Source organism: Pygocentrus nattereri, chromosome 16, assembly GCF_015220715.1.
Source record: "Pygocentrus nattereri isolate fPygNat1 chromosome 16, fPygNat1.pri, whole genome shotgun sequence".
Taxonomy (NCBI): Eukaryota; Metazoa; Chordata; class Actinopteri; order Characiformes; family Serrasalmidae; genus Pygocentrus; species Pygocentrus nattereri.
The window spans coordinates 14,629,018-14,646,386 of NC_051226.1; the positions used below are offsets into that span (position 1 = coordinate 14,629,018).

The following is a 17,369-nucleotide window of genomic DNA, read 5'->3' on the forward strand; positions in this document are numbered from 1 at the left end:
GTAATGGTTCACGGTTTTTCACAGTTTATGTAACTTTTTTCAGCTGGGATGTGCAGCATTAAATTCTTTCCTGTGGTGGTAACAGATGATCTCTACATCACAAATGTAGCCACTTACTATCCAAAACGACCAGGAAATCTACAGCAGTCTTGACATGTTCAATAGTGGTAAATCTGAATGTCTTCGATTAGGGGCCTATTTTACCTTTCAACACCCTGCATGTAACTCTGTGCCATTATTTAATTAAAATAATTTTTACTTAATAAAAAAAGTATAAAATAAAATATACAAAGCAACAAGAATAAAGGGTTTTAGGATAAACCTTGACCTCTAAACTATTGTAAAAACAATGTCCCACATCAAGCAGCAGATTCATAACAATTTTATGTAATAACTTTCTGTGAGGGAGCTTTTAGAAGCTTTAAATTCTTCAGACATCTGGTTCGCATCAGTACCGCTGCAAACAATTTTGAACTGGTAAGCTACTCCCGACCAAAGGAATTTCACATTAAACCACTCTGGATGACTTTGTTTACATATTAACCATTTAATTCTGCAGAAATATTGAAAACTGGTCAAATTCCCATTCTGGAAAAAGCTGGATTCACTCTGAAGTTCCCCTTCAGTTCTATGAGTAACCTCAGTATGCAAGTAGTTCATCCGGCTCTCTGTACTTCTGTTCAAATTGTTTTATGAAAAGTTGCTTTTATTTGAACAGAAGTAACAATACTTTGACTTGAGTGTGGCTTTAGGCTAATCTACCACCTCTGCTTTCGGGAATGTATATATGATATGAAGCACAGCCAACATTACTGACAATGTGGTCATACTAAGTAGCAACTCAGTAGCAAACACAAATCCCCGGTACATTAAAACATTATTTACTGTTTAAAACAAACCATGAAAATTACTCACAAGTACATTTTAAAACACAATTGGAAAAAAAGACATTACAAACAGATTAAAATTACCATTTTAAATCAACATTTAAATGTCAATCATAAAAGGCAATTTAAATAAAAGCATCTCTTTAAAATGTTGAAAGTTGGCACTGCTGCCTCACTGTTGCCATTTTCCTCTTCATGTTCATCCAATGCTATAGCTTATATATAATAGCAGAAACCTTTCACAACAAATGCTACATACTTTGCATGCAAACATTTGGGTGCCCCTGGACAACACGTTTTTCTGATTTTCTAAGTGAAAATAAATCTTTACAAAGAACATTTTATATATATATATATATATATATATATATATATATATATATATATATATATATATATATATATATATATATGCGTGATTTCTCTTTGCAGATGATGTGTTAACTTCTATTCACTTAGAGAATCAACAAAGCATGTAATTTGACTGGGGTATTCAAACCTTTGCGCACAACTGTACACAATTAGAGACACACACATACACAATGTTTCTACAGGAGCATCTTCATAGCTAAAATGAGGCACTTAAAAGAGAAAATAGTTCTAGTTTGTCCTCTTTAAATCAGAACAGAAAGAAGTAAAAAAGGCCACAAAAGAGGATGAAAGCCAGCACCCAGTGAAAAGAGTAGATCGAGACGATCACTATGTCAGAGTCAAAAGGCCAGCCCCGCATGTCTCCCAGATCCAGTCCGTCTAGCCCAAAAGCTCGGTGGGGAAATTGCCACCGGCTAGTAAAAGCCCCACGGCGCTGGAACCCTGAAACAACACATGCAACAAAACAATGAGCAACATGTCAAAGTGAAATAAACTACTATTTTTGAAACAATAAACGTAAATGAGTGTAAAACTGCAGACCCCATAAAATGCGGAAACGCTTTGGACAGCTGGGCAGGGGCCACTTGGAATAGTTTATCTTCTGGAAAGTCTCTTTTCTTGAAAGATATTCTTTCGGGAAGTAAGTCCTAGTGGTTTGGTGGAGGTCTGAAACACAAGCACATTAATTTTGCAACGTGCATTATACTCCATGTGCAATGAACTATAAGGAAGACAAAAATAAAAACATAAAATTAATAAGCTTTTACGGGTAATTATTTTTTTCCTGTGTTCATGTTTAATAAGCCAGGATTGATGATCTTGAAACCTGATTTAGAACAAACAGGATTTCTCAGACACAGATTAAACCTGAGCCTAGACTAAACAGAACTTTCAAATATGTATCACTGGCACTGCAGTAATACCAAACTAGACATAATCCTTTTCTGGGAAGCTGACCCTTATTGTATTTGTAATCCCAGACTCAGTCTTATTGTACAAGGAGAAATTAGGACATTAATTTGCTGCACTGACCTTGCTGGAAGAGCACATGTGATATGAGGGTTCTGCAGAGGGGGCAGGGGGTGCTGCTGGGCCGGTTCTTTGCCACTGTCCTCAAACAGGGCTCACAGAACACGTGGCTGCAGGGCTGGCACATGTAAGGATTGTAGTATACATCCAGACACACAGCACAAGTATAGCCTTCTTTCTCTTCATCATCGCTGCTCGTCAGATTCCACTTCACACTCTGAATCACAGCAGACACACACAATCAACAGTTAGGTCTTGTTTAAAAACTGTGACTAAATATGGTGTTTTCCATTATGGATGGACTAGTTAAATAGTTTGCCAACAGTATGACAATATGACATTTTTATTTTTCAGGAAAAAAAAAACAGCACTACTGTTTTCCCCAACTGGGAGTTTTCTCTTCCACTTTGACTTCCCATCTAACAACATCAACTGCATACAGCTTAATTATCCTTACTGAGTGGAATGACATGGTCAGCAATGATTATCAAAGTATTTATCTGCCCCATCATGTCATAAATCTGACAAACAAACAAGGATCAAAACATAAACATTCATAGTGGTCGCTAAAGCCTCAAAGACCTTTTATTTTTAACACTTCTATTTTAACAGGTCTGAATTTAGCAGCACCTCAGTGACAACACAGAGAAAAATAGCGACTGTATTTAAACTAATAATATAAAGAAAAAAAATCTTAGCTAGCATGATCACGGCCAAACAATATACTGTTTAAGTGTGGCATTCTAACTTCAGATGTACAAGAGCCTTATCCCAACAACTGATATTGTCAAATATCACAATATTATGCAAATCATCATTCTTTCAACATCACCAAACAACTACATACACACATACATTAAAAGCCACTTGGAAAGTCTAGACTTGTCTAGAAGAAGGGTGCTAATGCATCAGATCTGCAATATTATTTCTGTTTCCCAACAAACCACTGGATGTGAGCAGTATTAAATGCCACCTGTGCAGAACATAGCTATTGTATAGCTATAGTATACACTATTAAGTAATATTAGAAGCAGGGTAAATTCTTTTTGACCAATAACTGACCATTATTAGCTGGTGATTAATCGTTAAGTGACAAACCTAAAATTACGGACACGTCCCATGAGAACAAACACAGCACTGCATTTTAAGGAAAAAAAGGCTTCAGGCTTTACTCTATGAAAAAATGCAACCTAACTTAGCAGATATGACTGATGTAATGTAGTCATGATTACTTTGCCACATAATCTTAGCCAAGTTAACGAACAAAAAATGGCCTTACCAGGGCAAGCTTGAACATGCAAAGTTTTATGCAATATGAAAGAATATGCAAAACAATCAGCATAAAGTCATTGGCCTGCAGTTCTGAAGCTATTTTAATCATGGGAATAACTATACAAACTTCATTTGTTTACTTGTAGGTTATACTCAACAGTAGCTCTATGACGTTTAAAAATAGTCCGTTGTAGCCTGCCTTAGCACTCCATCACAATAAATAAATATCCCAACTGAATACGGATCACAATGATACTGTTTGTGATAATTCTGCAGGCAATAATGGTTTGCCTCAATATACATTACTGTCCAAACTTAACAAAGTACTGACAAGGAAGGCCTTCCATGCAGATGTTGTTCTCTTCAGTGTGACGTTCTATTACACAACAGCATATATACAATGTAATCTGTACTGTAATAAATTATTTGGTTGTCACACAGAGGGCAATGTCCAGGAGGCTAACCTGCTGGCATTACCTTTCTTTGTTTAGTGGTCTAAAATGCAAGGAAGATACTGTACTATCACTACTGACCTAATACAAGATGATTTTCATGTTTTACATCCCTGTACTGGTGTCCTCTATAAACTATTACAATTCACACACTTTCCTCCAGTGTTTTGTAACTATGGCAAACCATCACCATCACTCTCTTGAACAGGTAAATATTAAACATAAAATATTCCAGCTTCTAAAATGCACTTCTAAATTTATTGGTATATATTATCACACTCAACAGTCCATCCTCGGAAATTTCCGTCACAGACCAGTGTTTCTTCTAGCACCTCACTTACCTGCCTTATTATCCCACTTATCAGACTGTTACCTCACTGATCCCTTTCTTTGCCACTATACACCCTTTAACTGTTACTGCACTCAGCACTTTAATATAATGATAATGACATATACTTCGTACATTGTAAGGTTTACAGGTATGGCTGTGTGTATGTATGAGTGAGTGATGGCAGAAATTGTTTTATTTTATTTACTACATGTAAATGTTTGTCAGACACTTGTGCACTGTGAGCTCCTGTAACTGACAGCAAATTCCTTGTATTTGTAAGCAGACCTGTCCAATAAAGCTTGATTCTGATTCTGATTCTGAACTAACAGGGAAAATGAAATCCAAGTTCTAGTCAATACCTCTGAAATTATATCTGGATTTGGTACAACTCCGCTGTGGAAATGACCAGGGCCAGTCAGATTGGCTGTATTAAAGAGGCAGTGTGTAATGCTATATTATCACATTTGTATGGTTATCTGATTCACTAGAGGAAAAGACTATTTTTCCCACTCTTACCCCAAATGACAGGACTGTTCAAGTCAGTTCTTGTCAAAAAAAAAAAAAACATAATTACCTACTATCGCAGTGCACTGATATGACAATGACATCACTACTGTTCCCTGAGAAAGCTCATAAAAGAGTGTTTAACAACTTTTACATCAATTTTAACGTTTCAGAAACAGCAAGATCTATAGCAGAGGATACTGAACCCTTGTAATAGGATTCAACATCTCACAAGTACCTTCTCCTCAATTTGATTCTGAATCCACTGTGCTTTCTTTCTCTGCTTCTTTTTTATGTTCTTTAAGCGATTCTTCTCTTTCTTGGTCAACTTCTGAACAGCACTGGAGGTTGTATGATGCATTTGTTCCTCTGGTGTTCCCAGGATGATGTTCTCCTGCCTTTGTTCCAGTTCTGTTTCCAGAGAAGGTGTTTCCTGTGGTGTGAAGTAAACTAGATGACCTTCTGTGTTCTCCTGATAACCTGATGATTCAACAGCCATTTGCCTTTCATGGGCTTCAGGACCCTCATTATTGGTTTCAAGAGACATGATGCTTTGTGGTTCTTGGCCTGAGTCCATTATAGCCACTGTCTCAGTCACATCCTCATCTACAGAGGAGAGGTGGGGCAAATCAGGGGTTCTACTATAGGGAGAGAGGAAAGAGGCCTCGCCATCTAAATGAGTTACTTGTGTTGGCATACTCTGAAGTTCCGTCTCAGATGTTAACATCTGGATGACTTGATGTAGATCCTGGTTCAGGTTTGGAATTGACTCAAGGTTGCCTCTGACCTTTGGTTCTTCTAGCTCTTTTCGTTTACCCAGAAATCCTGCCTGTGCCTCTGCATGTCTTCTGGCCCTACCTGGTCTGCTCAAGTGGACAGAATGTTTTACAGCCTGATCAACACGGCTTTTGCTGAGGTGCACAGCTGTATTGTGTCCACAGGGACATTTCGGACAGTTTATGAAATTGAAACCTCCCAGACGAGCTCCACAGTACTGACAGTTAAGCTTCCCGACAGTCCAGTGAACCTGTGATAGGAGGATTTGTTAGTCGCTGTTTAAAATCTAACTTAAGTATGTAAGTATTGTTTTACTCATGTCTTTACACATTATTCATTCAACTGATTCAATAAAACCATGTTAACAGGGTACCAACAGGTTCAACACAAACATTTTAATTTATACCAGTATATTTCAGGCAAGCTAATAAAAATGACAAGCAATGCTGAAACTCTACAGGAGGCCTGTACCTGATTAATTACTTTGAGAATCCAATCTGGCAGTGTTTCAACATCCACATGCCACACACTGCATGTGGCTGTGAACTCTTTCGATGCCTGTGAAAAGACAAAGCAATATTTTCAGCATTTATGAAACACATTGATCCATTTACCATGGACACACAGGACAGGAAGCACAGCATAATGTCAATTACTTTCTATCTGTTGTCCATTCATACTTGCCCTTTCATGCTAGACCTAACTTCCACAGGGTAGCTGAGCTTAGGCAGAATCTGAAGTTCAGTATAAGTTGCACAGCCTAAAGGGTTTTCCAGTTCTTTTGCTTTAGCCTGCTTAGAGCAGCATGGGCTAGCTGAATAAATTACTGAATAATCTGTCTGCTCTGACTATGTGTGACTCCTTTACTGGATATAGCTGTAAAGAGGTTGTTAAAGTAACCCAGTGAGGTGACAATAGGATCTGACGTACCATCACTGACTACTTCCAAGTGTCATATAAAATTTGTATCATTTGTTGGCCCAGTGGTTTAAAGATGGAACCTCAGAAGGACATACACTTTGAAATACAAGTGCTGCATTCTCTCTACAGAAAAATAGTTACTTTATTCCCTTATTAAAACCACAGTATACAGTTTAACATAATTACAGTTAGGCACTCAATATCAATCTTTGATCATCACAGCTTCTTTAAAAGCACTAAAGACATTGTTTTAAGCGTGGACGTTTACCCACCAAAAGGAGACATGCAGAATCTGCCACACATCTTCTGCATTTTCTACAACGAAGAATCGATGGTTCCTCTGTAGTCTTCACAGAGTCTGATACTGTATCCTGTATTTAAAAATGTGAAATTTTACACAGTCTTTGCTTTATTGGTGCAGCTCCTTTTTACCAAAGACAATGGCACAAAGCTGCTTTACAGAAATCTGGATTGAGACCTCTAGTGAGCAAGCAGGCGGCAACTCTTACAGTTTACTTCAATAATTTTGTTCAAAATTTCTGCATTGTTCAATCATTGATGTGTAACCAAAATCATTCAGAGTGGTCTGGTGGGAAATTGTACACTGTGGTGAAATTCACAGACTCTTTCAGGATTTATTTACAATGGTGGTGGTAGGAACCAGGGTCGGGAAGACTACGACTCTAATATAGCCGTTTTATTTACTATCGAAATCCACCAGTGAACCTACAGGCGCCTTTCTATATGTTGCGCTGATAATCCTAAAGTAGTAAATCTTAAAAAAACACATTTGTATTTGTAGATCCCATTACAGGAAACAGCTTTCTGTGGTGGAGCTTTTAGAGACATTATACGCATCAGAATATGTGAAGGCCAGTTTCCTTCACCACCACAAAAAATGACACGGTAAGTTTCTCTAAAACTGATCTTCCCAAATTCACCGTGGATCATTTTTTGAAAAATCCACGGCACTTTAAGTTATCCCTCTACTCCCGAAATCCGTCTTTGTCTGCTCTTGAAGGTAAGCATTGAGCACCTGACTGATCTGCGTAGTGGCTTCTTGCACGTTTGTTTCCTGTTTTTGTTTTCCTGATTCTTGTTTTTTTTTTTGTTACGTTTCAACACCCAGCGAAAAGTTTTGCTTGCATTTTCTCAGCACCCTCAGACGCCTGATTTTGGCTCAGTAAGTGTGCGCCCCAGCTCAAGCAGAAATGCAGAAGGTTTCAGCCGAGTTTCTGATGTGTTCAGTTCAGTTGACCAACGCTAAGAGAAAGAGAGAAAACCTCTGACCGACTTAACTATTAACGCTGTTACTCCAGCCAAGCCGTGGGCTTCTAAGTCTTATTACCACAGACTCGTTTAACAAAGTCAACGTTTACAATAATTAATTAACCGGACTGTTAGCTACCTAGCTAACCAGGCTAGTTATTTAACACCAACCTTTAAGGCGATTACTGCTAACCTAGCCAGCTGGTACTGCGTCTTTCGGCATAAATTACCTAAAATGTTCAACCTAACAGCTACAGTTATTGTTTCTCACACTGTTTACTGTCGCTGATATAATTTGATATTTTGAGCTGTAAACAATACAGTAAGGTAAATGAAACAAAATACGCCTACCGTAAGACAGGATGCCATTGTTTAGGTGATATTTTCAAGCCTTCGTCAACACTGTAGCGCCGTGGCTAAGTTACCCAGCCTTAGCTAACGAGCTAAAAACAAACTACACGTTGAGTCGGGTTTGTTGTAGTTCTTGCATTCCCATGGTACGGGGGCCGATACGGGCCATACGCCTGAAACACAAAACGCGATTCTAAATTCACAGCACACATACACTTCGCAGTTAAACCATCGTGATCAGACTTTTCGGCTTAATTCTGTTATAACTGTACCGTGAATTTGTCAGTAAGCATAAAAAGACAGTGCAGGACACTTGGCATTAAAAGTTAGGCTGCTTATTATTGACATATGTCTCCGTCCCAAGACGTCACAGGTTCGTGTTGATCATTAGTTAGCCTCTTCATGGCCTTCATGTGTATTTTCTCATTATTTTTTACACCTGGTTACTAGTAAGGTTTTGCGTTGTGTATCTTTAGGTTTATGAAAGTAAGTACAGCAGGTGGCAGCAGTAGCAAGGTCCAGGTACGTAAATGTCACTAGCCGTGATCCTGAGTGGAGAAAGTAGAATGATTTCCTCAAGTCACTGTGATGCTGCCTGTAAGTGACCGACATCCAGTTATACAAAGTCATTCAAGTAGATTAAAAACATGGTGTACATCATTGATTACTCCTGATCTGCTTTCAGAGTCCCAACCCACATCCCAGCACTGATGCAACCGGTCCGATCAATGAACCGTGTCCTAAGCTGAGTATGTATTCTTTGTGGAAGTTCACGTTGTTCTCCTGGCTTATTTACTACCACTGATTATTTTTATTAAGTAGTACAGTGAGTTCAAGCAAATGTGGGACCTTAAGACACAACACAAAGCTGTCTGACCTCTAAATTTATCTTGCAAACCAACTAAATTGACCTCACCTCAGTTTCACACACATTCAGTTACTACTGTCAGATTAGATTGCTTAGGCCAATGGTCACCAGGCTTGTGCACAAAGGGCCAAAGCAGCTGCTTGAGGCCAACTGACTAAACAAGAGGAATCAGCTGTGCTTCTACCTACAGCTACACTGGTTTAGGTTATGCTAACATGATAGTTGAAAAAGTGAAGTACAGTAACCACATATTTTCTGTTGCGAATAACCATCATCATTCTAAAGTTGGCTGACTGTCTCAGAAGACCCTTTAATCACCTGCATGTACTACTAGTATGGTATTCAAGAGGAATTTGAGCTTTTCAGAGTATAGCAGTGCTCATAAACTTTAGAAACATCCATGCATGCAAAACATTTAATTTGAATTAGACATTTTGATATGACACAAATGTAGCATAATAGTGGTATATTCTGTTGTCCGCCATCTCAGATCTTATTGATTGCCAGAAGCCCCCCTGAACCACTGGAATTATGGGATTATTCCAGTGTTTGCATACTTTAGATTTTGAGTGGCTGTGTTCCAGGATCTGGGTACTTTTCTTTCATTTCTTGATGAATTTTAATGTTTGGGACACACAAGTCATTCTGCAGTATTGCGTTAGAGTTTTTTTTTCTTTCTTTTGAAATGTACAACTCCTCAGTGCAGCCAAAGTCTTCTGAAGACATTAATTACACTGTTTAAAAGTTAGCTTTTGTTGTCAAAGTATTTTAAAGTGTACCTTATTGTCTCTTTAAAAAACAATGTGGGAACCTATAAGTGAAATGACAGAAATCAATAAATTTCAAATGTAAATACTTTAATTCTCTTAATGAAATAGCAATTGACAATTTTGTTCCTTTCAATCATTTCTCAGACTTTTGGATGAATCACATCTATAACATGGCTTCTAATAAACTGTAATCATTCACTTGCCACTCACATGCAACTGTTTTTTTTCCAGCAGTTACTTAATAACTTTAATGAAGGCTTAACTCAAACACACTTTGCACAACCATATAATTGAAAAGCATGTTTTTGTGAACTCTGTGTCTATTTCATCTGTGTTAATGACAGCATTCACACAAATACTGCATGTTTTCTGAGATCTCACTGGGTAAAGCAGTTCTGAGGCCCATTCTTAAAATCAATTTTCTCAAATTCAGATTTTCTACTTCAAAACCAAAAATGGCAGCTTCTAAAATACCTGCACTCAAAAAAGTTTAACATGTTCATTCAGGTCAAGTCAAAGTTTATTTATATAGCACTGTTTATAACAGGTGTTGTCAAAAAGCAGCCTTTCAAAACATCTGGGTCCGAGCCCCCATGAGCGTCGCCAGTGGCAAGGAAAAACTCCCTAAGGGCAAGAGGAAGAAACCTTGAGAGGAACCAAGACTCAAAAGGGGAACCCATCCTCCTCTGGTCAACACCGGATAGCAAACAGCATTAGTATAAAATATTAGAATACAAAACAGGAAAACAGGTGGAGCAATGGTTAATTAGATTCCTAACCCGATTGGGAAGAACATTACAGGAGAATTTCTTAATTTTATTTTTAATTAATCTTTTAACATTTGAGATTTTAATCAATGAAATTTCAATCTATTCAGTAAAATTATTTCTCTAGCCAAAAGCTGGTGTGTGTGTGTGTGTGTGTGTGTGTGTGTGTGTGTGTGTTTGTGTGTATATGCATGCATGTGCACCATATGTATGTATGCATTTGCATATCAAAATGTAATATCTTGCCAAACTTTAGCTGGCAAAGATACATTGTGATATCTATTCTTTAGTTTCTCACCTACATTCATTGTTCTAAGGAATGAAGTTATTCAGATTTTCTTTTGCTTTGTTTTGTAGTGAATCATAAGCTGTGTTATGTCAACTTGTGTTCTAAACCACTTCAACTTGTCTGCATGATCTGTATTAGGACCTGGATGTGGTTTGAGTGGGTTGAGAGAAGTTTGGGTGTATGTCTGGAAATAGTTTGTGTGACTATTAACTTCCAGTGTTTGTTAACCTCATAGCTCCTCTAAACAAAAAAAGCGAAATATGGACGCCAAACATGTCTTAGCTGACCAACTGCTTTTATCTTGCCTTAACTTATAACTTCCAACCAAGAAATTTGATTTCAGAATTTCATTTGGCACCAAAACAAATGTCTGAAGGGGAACCAACATATCCCAAGGGAAAGGTTTCTATCGTTACTGTGATTGAAAAAAGGGAAATAACCATACATTACTGTAATTGCATTTTTAGATATATAGCCTGCTGTTATTCAACAGTTAAATAACGTATTTAATAAAATGTTTAACAATATTTTTGCAGTGTGACAGATTCTGCAGGAAAAAGCAGTGCTGGTAAACATATACTCTACACTCTTAAAAAGGTGGTTCTTTAAGGGTTCTTTAGTAAAGAAAATTATTCTACTTAGGACCATGAACACTCAAATAACTCTTTTCTTGATTAAAGGGTTCTTTGCATCATGAAAGTGTTCTTCAGGTTGATGGAGAATGTGCTGTAGTTCTATATGATGGTTCTATATAGAACTATTTTGAAAATGGTTGTATATAGCACCTGAAAGGTTTCTTCTGTTGTTCTGATGTAAGGCTTATAACAATAAAAGAACCATTTCAGCTGTTATATGGAACCATTTTCAAAAAGGTTCTATATAGAACCATCTATACATTAAAATTAACATTTTACATGAATCTGAAGAATTTCATGATGCAAAGAGTTCTTTGAGTGTTCACGGGTCTACATAGAACCATTTTCATTTTTAAGAGTGTACTCTTATAAATAAGGTTTCTAAATAGTTCTGACAGAATCTTATAAAATCTTTACAGTGTGTGGAGACATTGTGTGGTTCTTCACACTCGCCCTTCTCATTTCTGGTTCTGTAAACAACTGTCCATTGAAAGGTTCTTGAGGGAGCCAGAACTGTTCCTCCTATAGTATCCCTCCAAAGAACCATACACTTTAAGAGGGCTGTGATGCCAAATGGGTCATTTCCATGCAGAATTGCAGAAAATTAGTGTAAGTCCAGAGTAAAAGCTCAGATCACCTGCGTAGGTAACTGACGTATCATCCGGGTCTGCTATATAAACGCTCGCGCCATGCCACAGCCACAGTGATGATGCTCCTGCTTCGCCTCGCGTGCGCTCCTGTGAATGGGGGGCTGTAGGCGACCGCAGCTTCTTCCACTTTGGCGCCCCGCGTTCTCCACGAGATGGAGGAAGAACACAACCTGTCTTCATTATTTCAGAACGACAGTGGCTTCTATTACCAAAATGACACGGTGACGGTGTCCGCCAAGGTTCCTCTGAGTTACCAGGTGTCCACGTCTCTGCTGATCGGCGCGCTGATCCTCTGCTCCGTCTTTGGAAACGCGTGCGTCGTGGCGGCCATCGCGTTGGAGAGGTCACTGCAGAATGTGGCCAACTACCTGATCGGCTCGCTCGCCATTACGGACCTCATGGTGTCGGTGCTCGTGCTGCCGATGGCGTGCCTCTACCAGGTTCTGGACAAGTGGACCCTCGGGCAGGTGACCTGCGACATCTTCATCTCTTTGGACATCCTGTGCTGCACGTCCTCGATCCTGCACCTGTGCGCAATAGCTCTGGACAGATACTGGGCCATCACTGACCCTATCGACTACATGAAGAAACGGACACTCAAGCGAGCCGCCGTGTTGATCAGCGTCACCTGGCTGGTGGGCTTCTCCATATCCATCCCACCCATGCTGATCATGAAGTCTCAGCCCAAGAGCAAGGCGGAAGACATCGCCAACCCCGAGGCGTGCACCATCAGCCACGATCCGTGGTACACCATCTACTCGACCTTCGGCGCCTTCTACATCCCGCTCATCCTCATGCTCGTGCTCTACGGACGCATCTTCAAAGCCGCGCGCTTCCGCATCCGCAAGACGGTGAGGAAATCGGAGAAGGTGAAGTGCCTGACTGTGTCGCCGGCTCTCTTGAAGAAGTCCAACGGCGAACTGAAGAGCTGGAGGAGCAGCGTGGAGCCCAAACCGGACGCGTGCGCCAACGGCGCGGCGAAGCGCGCTGACGACGGCGAGTCTTTGGAGATCGTGGAGGTGCAGGGCACCAAAAGCACGCTGCCTCTGCCCAGCGCGGCCAGCCAGGTGCCCCTGTTCGAGAACAGGCATGAGAAGAACACGGAGGCCAAGAGGAAGCTCGCCCTGGCGCGCGAGCGCAAAACGGTGAAGACGCTGGGCATCATCATGGGCACGTTCATCGTTTGCTGGCTGCCGTTCTTCACCAAAGCGCTCGTGATGCCCTTCTGCCCCTCGTGCCAGATGCCCGTGTGGCTCAGGGACGTGATCAACTGGCTGGGCTACTCCAACTCCCTCCTGAACCCCATCATATACGCCTACTTCAACAAGGACTTCCAGAGCGCCTTCAAGAAGATCATCAAATGCCATTTCTGCAGACCCTGAACGCTGCAGCCCCCTTCTCTGTAAATCAGTTAGGACTGAACGTCGTCATTGACTTGCTGCGAACAGGTTGTTCAAACAGACCTCGGTGAGTTGACAGAGGTGATAATGGGGGAGAAAAAAATCTGCGTACAATATTATCTCAGTGTACACAACTATGGAAGAGGTCGTTATGTATTATACATTATATTGTTTCTATTTTCAGAAAAAGGTGTATAATACTGTGTATATGATGCAGAGGAACAACATGTGCCACTCATGTCCATTTGAAACATGAATGTGTTCATGCTGTTGAATAAACTGGTTCTGAACTGACTCTCCACCCTGATCTCCTTCTTTCCTCTTCATTTCTTCTGGAATCAAATATCTGTTATGTTCCAGATTAAATACATCCACCTTTGGCTCATCTGTGTGGCTGGTTATTGTGGAAAACATGGACATTTGCATAAGTCTCAGTGATAATAAACAAAGATTATTTCAGGAAGCATATTGTTCTTCATCTGTCTATAATGTGGTTCTGTCCAGCTGTGCAGTCTGTAAATAGCCATGTTATTTCATATGGATTAGCAAAGCTGCAAGTTTGGTATTTATATTGAATATATGGAAGATAAAGGGCTCATGGTAGAGAGACATTTTTTTAGTCAGAGATTTGGAGTCTATTGTGTGTGCATTTGATTATTTTAATTTACTTTGCACTGCAAAAAATTTGATTCATTAAATTATGTACATTTATTAATTCACTTTCCCACTTTGACACTCTCTGGGTTATGTTTTTGAGGAGGTGTCCTTTTTAGACTTTCCAGGCTAGAATTTAGAGGGGGGGTGCCTTCAGACTGAAAAAGCATTTATACAATACATTCACATGGGGTATTTGAGTGCATGACACAAAGCGTTCTTTTTGACATTGCTTTTGGTTGTGGAAACCCATTTCAGTGTTGTTTTTCCTGCGCTGTCCCCCTTGGCACAAAGTGAACCCACACTGAAGGCAGAGGGGGACAACTGCATATTTTCAGAACAAACAGAGCTATTTAACCCTTTGAATAGCTTAACATTAACACATTTTTGCATTGCTTACTATTTAATTACTGAATAATTTGTCTTAGGGTGTAACAAGCTTGAAATTTTAAGGGGTTTGTGTGCTTTTGGTTCTGTTACGCAATCAAGAATGCAAACGAATGCAGATAAATGACAGTCAGAGCAATCAAAGAATGTAAAAAAGCAGACACATTTTTAAATCAGTCTAAAAAGTTGTGGACGTTACCAATCGACACAATTTAATGGTAGATATCACTGAATTAAAAAGCCTGGCTGCAGGTATGATTTCTGAACATTGACATGCAAAACAAGGTAAAATACAGGCAAACAGCTGTGCGTAAGTACATTCTTAAAAACAGAATTTCCTGACTTGTACATAAAGTTCAAGGATAAACCCCATTACACAACCTTCACACTGCACAGTCGCTGAACAAAATCTCCAAAATGATAACGTCACAGGAGAAGGCATAAACACTCTTTACTGTAAATGTATGTCAGTACAGCAAGACTATTTCCAAGTACTTTTCAGTCATTTCTGTCGGTCCATTCATCATGAATTTTACACACAATGTAAAGTGTAGATGCCATTTTTTAATTCTGTCAAAAAATGAAAATGGAGGTGGACACAAATGGAGATGCAAGGTTTTGTTCTGACAGTGTCGATGTGGGTTTTTTTTTAAACCAATTTACATAATGATTCTTTTATTGAAAGGTGCTCTAGGGAACCAGCATGACATCACTCCAAAGAACCATGTCATTTTTAAATGTAGTGACTATATTTATATGTAGATATGCAGTCCTGTGCCAAATAGACACCTGAGAAAATGATATTTACAATGCTATGCAACTGGGCAGCTATTATACATTAATACAATACACAGTTAGTTTACATATGCCAGTGAAATGGAATGTTCACTTCTATTTCCAGATCTCTCCACGTGGTAGGCCAGTGTTATTTGTTGATCATACTGCGTTACTACAAAAAATGCCCACATGTAACATAACTGATCCTGATCGTTAGTTTTTTCACACGACTTCATCGTGGCCTAGACATTTCATATTCTCAAGACACTCCAGCAGTCCAAAGAAATCCAGTTGAGCTGAAGCCACTAAAAGCCACTCAGCAGAACACACACAGACTGGCTGGTCTCCATAGTGACACATTGGTTGCAAACTCTAGGTTTGAGGTGCAATTATCTGATCAAAGGCCCAGGACAATACAGAGGGACCACGTGGACCAACGACTGAACAGACTGGGCGGTCCCATGTCCACTGCTTTTTTTTTTTTACCACAGGGCAGTACAGAGGTAAGATTGATGTTCATCTCATAACATGAACTTTGCTTTAGAAGGACCATCAACTGATTTTATGTAATCAAACAAGTAGTCTGGAAGATTTTCTATCAATTTCAGGGAGGCACAGTGGCATAATTTCAGGGGGGAGGTGAGAGGGTATAGTCTCACTGAGTCCCATAGTACCAAAGTACGATACCTTTGCAAGTGAAGTCAGTAATTATATATAAATCAGTATATCTAATACGCCTCATTCTGAGATTGCAAGAATACAATACAATTATTCCATCTAGTTCAATACACATTTGAGTTCAGTCATTTTGTGTGGTGAAATTGTCTTATTCCATTGGTAGATCATTTTTTTTCCTGTTTAAAGACATATTTCACATAATTTTGCTTATTTCAGGAAGTAATGCTTGAAAAACCAAATACATCCAAAACAAGACAATTTCACTACATAAAATGAAAAATAAGTAAAAATATGCAGACATAGACTGAATAATCTTGTAATATTCTATTTTAGATATATTGCTCAGATTTAAAAGGCCCATACTCATTCAGATTTCTTTCAGATTTCTCTGACTGTGCATGTGTGCAAACAGACAATGGTACTGGAAATATGCAAGCAGCATTACCGCAAGATTGGCAGCAAAACACTTTTGGAGTGATGTTAAAACCAACTACATGCTTGATGAAATGAAGGCTTTTATCTTTTAGATGATGTATGTTCATATATTCAGGTAAACTGGTGCTGTGTTTTTAAAAAAAAAGGTATGACGAAGTTTTTATATTACATTTACATCATGTCCTTTTTTTTGGGAGTTTATTGGCAGGTTGTAAACCAGAAGTCTGATTACTGCATGATTCATGTAAACCCAGAGCCCCCCATTATCTGATTACTCAAGGCGTTGATGTGTTGATCGGATTATTGACTAAATCTGATTTTCTGCAGTTATCAGACTATTAAGTGCATGTAAATACACCCAGTAAATTCTAAAAAGGTTGTTTCTGAAGCATGTTTACCATTCATGGCCTTGGGAGTGAATTTTGAAACTTTGACGATGTGTACATATTACTTCAAAATTTGGTTTTACAAGATATGGAGCCTTTGAATTAACTTCACTTGCCCAGGAATCATTTCTTGCAGAGAAATGTCAATTTCAGAACAACATACCTCATCAATTAGCTTCCAACAACACTATACATACGTCTGTTTATTCTTATTCATTATGATTCAAATGAATTCTTTACAACATGCAACATGACGTATTAATTGTTAACAATTATAAAACATAAATAGTTAATCTGAAGAAAACATTTAGGTTAGTGCTAGATGTTAGTGACTTTATTGGCATGACTTTAGAGAATAACTTATTTGAAACTTAACAGAGAGTAAACAGGCAAATTACATCAATTTTTTTTAGTCATTTTTGCTATGAGGCCCATAACGTCATGGTTACACCGCTGGTGTGTTTTGATGACTTTGGAGAGCATAAAAAACTAACTAAAGATCAATAGA

General features: G+C 38.9%; 2 protein-coding genes and 1 long non-coding RNA gene across 4 annotated transcripts; 2 read left to right on the plus strand and 1 right to left on the minus strand.

Annotated features, from left to right (window-relative positions):
- Positions 1-1,306: 1,306 nt before the first annotated feature.
- On the minus strand, positions 1,307-8,332 carry rnf180 (ring finger protein 180). Of its 2 annotated transcripts, XM_017718102.2 has the most exons (7): positions 8,166-8,332; positions 6,818-6,916; positions 6,096-6,182; positions 5,086-5,874; positions 2,292-2,505; positions 1,800-1,925; positions 1,307-1,700 (listed from the first exon to the last, which is right to left on the minus strand). In XM_017718102.2, the coding sequence occupies exons 1-7, from the start codon at positions 8,181-8,183 to the stop codon at positions 1,507-1,509; spliced, it is 1,527 nt and encodes a 508-aa protein (XP_017573591.1). In that variant the 5' UTR covers positions 8,184-8,332; the 3' UTR covers positions 1,307-1,506. The 2 variants fall into 2 exon arrangements, with proteins under 2 accessions (XP_017573591.1, XP_037401550.1); XM_037545653.1 differs by lacking the exon at positions 6,818-6,916 and having other exon boundaries at positions 8,166-8,331.
- A 319-nt stretch (positions 8,333-8,651) lies between these two features.
- Positions 8,652-10,460, plus strand: LOC119265358. Its single transcript, XR_005131592.1, has 3 exons — positions 8,652-8,762; positions 8,851-8,914; positions 10,351-10,460. It is a non-coding gene; the product is annotated as an uncharacterized LOC119265358 (long non-coding RNA).
- Positions 10,461-11,928: 1,468 nt separating this feature from the next.
- Positions 11,929-13,838, plus strand: htr1ab (5-hydroxytryptamine (serotonin) receptor 1A b). Its single transcript, XM_017718124.2, has one exon. It carries the CDS (start codon positions 12,297-12,299, stop codon positions 13,524-13,526), a length of 1,230 nt encoding a protein of 409 aa, XP_017573613.1. The 5' UTR covers positions 11,929-12,296; the 3' UTR covers positions 13,527-13,838.
- The last annotated feature ends 3,531 nt before the right edge of the window (positions 13,839-17,369 follow it).

What these genes read in the sequence shown, in the direction of transcription:
- rnf180 (XM_017718102.2), bottom strand. An exon ending in TTCTCAAAGTAATTAATCAG is followed by an intron (nt 5,875 to 6,095) that starts GTACAGGCCTCC and finishes CTCCTATCACAG; the next exon opens with GTTCACTGGACTGTCGGGAA. An exon ending in ACATGTGCTCTTCCAGCAAG is followed by an intron (nt 1,926 to 2,291) that starts GTCAGTGCAGCA and finishes CTTGTGTTTCAG; the next exon opens with ACCTCCACCAAACCACTAGG.
- htr1ab (XM_017718124.2), top strand. Translation starts at nt 12,297, where the DNA reads ATGGAGGAAGAACACAACCTGTCTTCATTATTTCAGAACGACAGTGGC.